Source organism: Tamandua tetradactyla, chromosome 25, assembly GCF_023851605.1.
Source record: "Tamandua tetradactyla isolate mTamTet1 chromosome 25, mTamTet1.pri, whole genome shotgun sequence".
NCBI lineage: Eukaryota > Metazoa > Chordata > Mammalia > Pilosa > Myrmecophagidae > Tamandua > Tamandua tetradactyla.
Genome location: NC_135351.1, coordinates 34275986 through 34283535, shown reverse-complemented (window position 1 = coordinate 34283535; position 7550 = coordinate 34275986). Strand labels below are relative to the sequence as shown.

The following is a 7550-nucleotide window of genomic DNA, read 5'->3' as shown; positions in this document are numbered from 1 at the left end:
AAAGGACTCTCTTCTGTACATGATAAACATATACCATGTGAGCTTCTTGCCTGTGACACTCAGTTCTGATGAATTAGAGTCTAGAACAGATAGCTCACTTTGGGCCATTTAGTAAATGAACCACCATTTGCACAGAGCCTTTCCTTTACTAAACTATTGCAGAGATAGGCTCTCATTTAAAGCCCAACAAGATTTGTGAGAAGAAAGAGGAAAATATAACTATGATTATTTTTTGTTACTATCATCATCATTATCCCTGTTTCCGGAAATGACAAAAGAGGATTCCCTTTCAGGAAACAGGTAGCTGGAGGCAGAACCTGGGCTCAAACCCACAGCTGCAGTGTTCTTAGGTTCACGCCTAAAGCAAAGGCTTCAAATTATAGGAGACGAGAGAGAAGGAAAAAAAAAATCCGTCTGAAGCTTGGGGTGGTGGGAGAGTGAGCAATCAGAGGCCACCTCTTCTCTGTGGCCCCATTGGGTAAAGGGCGCAAGATTTGGGACGTCTGGTGTGTAAGGCCTCCGTGGGAGCGTCGCGCTGGGACTCAGAGCCGGCTGGAGCTCTGGATAGGTCGAGGCGAGGGCACGGGTGTTTTGGTAGAAGTGACACAGAAACCCAGCTTTGGGGAAGATGGCCTTGGAAAAGCCCTTCCGGGGCGCAAACGACAGACGCTAAGGCCAGGAGCTGCCAGATCCCGAGCCCTTGGAGCGTGGAGACCTGCACTCGGGACCGTGGTAGCGGTCCCTCGAGGAGAGCGCGCGGGCCGCAGCGCATCCCGCGTCCGCACCCGCAGCGCCTGCTGCTTTCTCGCCTCCCGCGCGGGCTCCACCCCGCATGCAGCCTTTGGAGGTGGTGGGAGGTAAGTGGAGGGCTGGGGGGCGGTGGGCACGAGGGGGCTCTTAGTCCAGGTACCAAAGTGAGCGGAGCAAAAGAAGAAGAAAGAAAACATCGAAAAGAAAGGGCAAACGAAGCGGAAGTTTCCAGGCCCTCTGCGAGGAATAACAGTATAAATAACCGAGACGTCGTGTAAACACTGCGGTCATAACCCCGAACATTAAACAGCCCCGGTGGCATCTGGCTCATCGGCCGCCGCGGGCTGCGCTGGGGCAGCGAGGGAGCCCCGGCCCAGGCTCCCGGGCCTCGGCTCTCTGTTTATCTCAACTTAATCTCCCCCCACGAGCTGTTCCGTAGCCTGGAAGATGTTTAAACTAAAACCCAGCCCTCCGGAAGTCGTGGCGGGGAGCTGGACGCAGGAGCTAAACCGCACGTGCAACCTAGGCAGTCACATTTATTGTGGTTAGAATTAATCAATTAAATAATGAGAAGGAATTTATTATGTACGTCGCAGGCAGCACTTTGAAATCGGAAGATACATCCTAAAGGTTGTAGAAGGTACATTTCCCGCAGCGCCAAGGTTTCCTCGCTATAGCTTGCAAACTTGGGTTGTTTAGGTTCCCTTCCCACGCCTGGAAAGTTATCACATGTAGAATTCACCTTCCTGCCGGTGTCAGCATGACACTGCGGAGTACGTGGAAAGCTGATTGTTTTTTTCTGGTGTGTGTGTTTTCTCTTAAACTACGCAACTGTTATAACTTTAATCTTGTCCATTCTTTGTTTACAGTTATATCATTTCTAATTGTCTTAGAAAAATAACCTGCAAATATGATAGGCAAGAGCTTCTTTTAAGGTCTCTGCAAAATAGAATCTGCACCTTCGTCATGGAACTCATATTTAGACATTTTCTCTGTCGAGGAATTTGGGTTGAGGTTCAAAAGAACCGCGTTTGTAATCACATTTGCCTGTAGTTCCCCACTTTCCATCCCAAAGGAAAAAAAAATCCGCACCAACGAAAGGGCTTTTAGCAATATAAAGAAAGATTTATTTTCGAAAGTAGCAAAACTCGTTTGAAAAAAATATATATATCTTTAGGTGAATTACTTTATAAATGTGACTGTCAAAGTCAGCTATTCTATGATCTACATTTTACAACATATTGTACAAAAGATACAAGTTGATAGGTTCTTCTTATCTATTTATAGATTTATAATTACATATTGCACTTGGACCAGCAAGGCTCGCAGGGTCAGTCATTCACGGTAGGAGTTAATAAAGTTAAATAGATGGGAATCTTTCTAAGTACAATCGATCTCCTCTGGTTTGGAAACGAATCTCCTCGTCGCTGTAAAGTGTTCTCGCGGGGTGGGAGAGGGAGGAGCGCCGTGAGGGGGAAGCAGAGACAGAGCGCGGCGAGGGCAGGGGTCGCCTTCCCGGGGCCGCTGCCCCCCGGGAGCGCGCCTTTCCCAGGCTCGCACCTCCAAGGTCAGGACGCCGTGGTCCCACACAAGCGGCTCGCGGTCACTTCTTTCAGGTCACTCTCGGGTTTCCCGGCCACCATAAAGGGCCACGTCTGCAGGAGAGAAGAGGGTGGAGGAGGTAAGTGGCGCGGAAGGAGGGGGGCGCGGTGAGGGGAGGCGGTGGGATGGAAAGACTGGTTATTTCTACAATTTACTCGGTGTTCCCGTGCGCCTCGGGACTGGGATAAAAGGGGGAAAAAAGAGAGAGAGAGAGAGAGAGAAAGCCGCAATGGCGCCAAGGCATAGTTCCGGGTGATGGTGGTGGTGGGGGACCTTTAAAATCAGAGCAGAGAGGGGTTTAACCTGGGCGCGAAGTTGCAGGAGAAGAAGCCTTGGGAAGGCTGGTCTGGCTCGCGCCCCCTGCTGAGGCGGTGGGCAGGTTCCCGCGCGCTCCCGCAGTCACCGCTATCTCCCTAGACACTTTCGTTCCCTCCGCCGCAAACAGGGGCTTTGGCCACACTTCCTCAATTCATCGCTAGCTCTTCAGAGGGAAAAAAAATGACGCTAACAAACGAATACACACGCGTAATTAAAGATCACCCTCCTCTAAAGCCGAGGAGGTGTGGCTTTCTCTTTCCTTCTCCCTGCTATTTTATGATAAAGCGGATTTAAGTTCCTTGTTCAACGATGAAGGTATAGCAGCAACTGTAACATGGTCTAAGCAACGCTTTCATTTCAGGTTCAGATTTTAGGACGCTATTTACTCTTCACTCATCTAATTTTAACAAATGAGCTCGTAATTCGAGGGGAAACAAGATTTTTCAGCACAAAGGGTGTTTTTGTACCCTCCCCCCAATTTCTGAAACTATGTGAGAAGACGATTCCAACCTCTCCGCAGTTGGATGATAAGACTTTTAAGGGGACACCTCCCGTTCTTATCATATATAAACAGAGGCGCTAGTAAATTGTTGTTTAGAGCCTGGAAGTTTTTAAATGAACGCAAATGAGACAGGGATTAAAATATATTTCTTCAATATTAATATGCATTTGAGAAAAACGTTAGGGTCAGTGAGCATTACTTTTGTTGACATGCTTTGACTAAGCATGAGACTCAAAGCACTACTTTTTGAAGCTAATATGTTTTTGAATCTCGGATAAGAGTAGCCTCTTTTAATATTAGTACAAGACTATATTCGTGAAAAGTTGCTGATTATGCTGATATTTGCTAGAACATCTGGGATTTTAAAATGTGAAAGCGCAGAATATATTAGTAGTTGGAAGACTTATATGGGCAATTATGGGGGTTATAAATGTGTCCATAACTAGAGGGCCGAAATATACTTGGGAAATAAAATGTATGGCATGGATTTTGCAAGAATTAGAGGGGAAAATCAAGCGCTACCCGCCAGCTAAAAGAAGAATGAAAGGAATATGGAGAAAGCAAATACAGCACGGCAAAGGGAACCTGTAAACAATGGCTCTGAAGGTGGAAAAGCGAAACGCAACCAGTCTAGGAGTGTGGCCCCCGCCAGTGTCCCTGTCGGGCGGCACTAGCCCCTCCACGACAGCCCGATGGCGCGGGGCGGGCGCGGAGGTCCCTCTTCTTTGCCAGCTGAGTACACTCGCAGCCCCCCAGTTGGGCTGCCACGTCAAGCTCCCGCCTAAATCACGCGGCTCGGGTGGATGGTAGGGAAGAGCGCGCGGGCCGCGTGGGGACGCCGGCAGCCGGGCCCTGGACGCGCTGGCCCCCGGGTGGCGGAGGAGTTCGAGTCCCCGCACCCAGCGCCCCCACCCGCAGCCCAGCGCGCACTGCTCCCGGGAGGGGCGGGGGCAGGCCGCGGGCGCTGGGCGGGGACCCCGGGGGGGCCCAGCAGCCCCCGCCCGAGGCGCGAGGTCACTTACCAGGTTGACCGGGTGGATGTAACCGTTCTCGTATTTGTCGTTGGCCAGGATCTGCCTCAAGTGGGCGATGTAGCTGGACGCCAGCCTGAGGGTGTCCAGCTTGGAGAGCTTGGTGTCCGGGGGCACCCAGGGCAGGGTGGTCTTGAGCCTGGAGAAGGCCTTGCTCAGCACCCGCATCCGGGCCCGCTCGCGCGCGTTGGCCGCGTTGCGCTGGACCTGCTTCCCCTCCTGGCTGACCCCGCCCAGGGGGTCCTTCTTGGTGGGCGCCTTTCTCCTCTTGCCCAGGCCGCCGCGGCCCTTCTGCGGAGACGCGTTCTCGCAGTTGGAGCTCTCCTCCGTGCTCTCGTTGGAAGTCGCAAACTCCTTGTTCGAGTCCATTTTCAGGCCGTCGCATTCCAGCATCTCCACCTCTTGAAGGTCCTCCCCATCGCTGAGGGAGCCGGTGGACATGTTTGGAGGAGCGATGAGAGAGAGAGAGACAGACAGACAGAGAGAGAGAGAGAGAGAGAGGAAGAGAGAGATATCCCGAGACCAGTGGGATCCCCGGGTCTGAAGTAGCCCCTGGCGTTGGGACTTGGGGGTCTGGCTGCGGGTGTGACAGCCCTTTCTTTCTGAGAGTTGTGGAGCGCGGGGGCTTCTGTGTGAAGGAGACTGCCGCTCTCTTTCCCCACCCCCGAGTCGTGGCCGTAGGGGAGTGTGAGAGAGCGCTGAGGAATTTGGTGGACACCAGGAATTTATCTGGGGAATAGAGAGGCGGATCCTTGCAGACCAGGGGAGGGGCCTACTAGGCCACAGCTACACTGCTCGACCCCTTTCACAACTGGAGGGAAACTCTCTTGCGCACATACTCCCTCTCCAACGAGTAAAGCAAATCCACTCAACTGCAGCCCACCTCTTCCACTGGCGCCCAGGCCAAGGAGGAACAAGCTCCGCCCCCAGCCGGTTGCCCCTGCCCATCTCCTAAGGCTTTCTTTCCACTCTTAAGAGGTCACTGCTGCTTGTTTCTGAGAGTTTGGGAAGATGACCAAATCCTTTGCTTTTTCTGGGCCTTCCTACCCAGAAATCTTTCAAGTCTCCCCCTCTGTAAGAATGCACCAGTTAAAACCAGGCAGAGATCAGCTGCCTCCTGCCAACACCCCATAATACTCTATTATGGCTTTTCCAAGATATCTTCCTACCTTTCCTGGGGTAAATTAAGAAAACAAGTGCCTCATGCAGTCTTTATGGGGAGGACAGAGAAAGCACAAAAGGATCCATCTGCCCCTGGTCCCGTTAGGGCTGTCAGGGAACCCCCAGCATGGACATAAACACACCTGACCATTGAACACCCACATGGTTGGTAGGTGTGGGGCAGGGTTAGGTTAATGGAGTGTGTGGAAACTATTTTGTTCCTTGATAATCCTTTCTTAATGAAATAAAAAATCTCCCCTAAACTTATTTCTAGAAATAAGAAAAGCATTTAATCTTGTCTTAAGAGTCTGAGTTGCTTTCAGACATCCCCTTGCTTGGGCTCTCTTGGACTGCACACCCTTTTGATGATTTAGATGCTGGGTGATTTTGATGCTCCCTACTTAAGGAACAAATTCTGCCTCCTTCTCCTTTCATCCTTTTTGCCCCCAGGAGTTTGCCTGTGAAAATGACATCGAGAAACACTGGGCAACCAATACCCTTTGGAAAAGATTCTTTGGCACCCTTTGCCCCATCCCCAACCACCTTTTTGGGGGAAGAAGAAAATCTTCTGGGGAGTAAGCAGGAAAATAAAAGGGACAAAAACCCAAGGGACTGAAGGAAATTGACAAAATGAAATCAAGGAGACCAAATGTAGGAGTCACTCTTACCAGGTCCTCCATAGGCTTTATTTCATTGCAGTTAGGTATTGAAGATGAGGGGCTAGAACCAAACTTAATAGCAGCTCCCGAGTTTTTGGCTCAGAGTCTACCCCCTCTCCTACATTAAGATATCATATCTCTAATCCTGGGCTCAGCTGGGAATTCACTAACCTCTAACGTTTTGTTTTGTTAGCGGGGTCTTGTTTGCTTTCCCTGTATGCTGTAAACTAAACACATTGTCAGCAAATCAGTCTTTATAAATGAATTAGTGAGAGACCCCCTCCCCCGCCATAATATCTTTGCCGAGGATCGAAAATTTGTTAATCACCAGTGCAGAGATTTATGAGCACTCTTATTTTCTGTTGTTTGTGCAGGTGGAGATTTAAATGACCATATCCACCACCAAGATTTATTGCGGGATTGATTGATGTTATAAAGCAGGAAAAAGACTCTTCCCACAGCAGGGATGACAGAAATATCAAGTTGAAGTGCCTTTGTCTTCATGCACAAATGACCCAGGAGGACAATGAAGGAAATAGAATAATTTTAGGATGAAAACAAAGGACATAGAATAATTTCATCTGAGATCCAGGACAGCATTAAGAGAACACTCCACAGGCCTGTGAAACATTTCCTTGCTGATTCCCAAACTATTGTCTTTTGATCTGACTCCCTTTTCTCCGTCTTGAAAGGTTACATGTAACTTTCATGTAAAACATGAAAGTTAAAGTTATTTTTAGATTAAAAGAGCTGTGTGAAAATGGGCGTTGGTCAGCACTTGTAAAATGTGTGTGTGTAGCTATTGGGATAGCTGCAAAATAACTACACATCCTGGGCTCCAGGATGGAGTGATAATTAAGAATTAGAATTAGGGCCTTAACATCTCTATGCTATTTAGCAGTAAAGGGTTTCTTGGAGGCAATTTTTTTTGTTTCTGTTTTTTGCTCATTTTTGTTTGGTTTAGTTTGAAGTGGTTCCCTGCTACACCATAGGTTTTAGGCTGCTCAGGTTGTTTGGGGGATAATAACAATCAGAGTTATTCATACCACTGGATAGATTTCTCCTGTCTTTATGTATATGTTTTTCAGTCTGAAATTTTAAAATACCAATTTCTGGAAGGAAGCCAAACAAGCTTCATACCGCAAGCTGGTTTTTGTGCCTAGCAATTATTTTTCTTTAGATAAGCAATAACTAAATTGCATGTCCACTTAGCCTGCAGTGATACATTCCAGTTGGGAGGGGCTAGTGGGTTGATCATGAACTTCGATGTGTTTCTAAAACTCTACTGGGACGGCTGCCAGTTTGGGAGGAAGATGTGCAGAGAGTTTGTCATTTAGGTATTGTAATGTGAAGTCTTGAAGAAAGTAGATTAATATGAATTAATACTCTTTCCCCTTGTTTGTATCTATCCCTGCTTAGGGACAAATGGGTGGGAAAGATGGTTTGTTGGATTCGACTGAGTAAATCAGCTCTGCTGTAACTTAAGCTGTGCCAAATTCTCCCAAAATATAAACTATATTCTGTGAG

The 7550-nt window shown here is 48.7% G+C and overlaps 1 protein-coding gene across 1 annotated transcript; it reads right to left on the bottom strand.

Moving 5' to 3' along the window:
• Positions 1-1851: 1851 nt before the first annotated feature.
• TCF21 (transcription factor 21) lies at positions 1852-5050 on the bottom strand. The gene is made up of 2 exons (XM_077144048.1): positions 4195-5050; positions 1852-2405 (listed from the first exon to the last, which is right to left on the bottom strand). The coding sequence occupies exons 1-2, from the start codon at positions 4642-4644 to the stop codon at positions 2319-2321; spliced, it is 537 nt and encodes a 178-aa protein (XP_077000163.1). The 5' UTR covers positions 4645-5050; the 3' UTR covers positions 1852-2318.
• Between the last annotated feature and the right edge of the window lie 2500 nt (positions 5051-7550).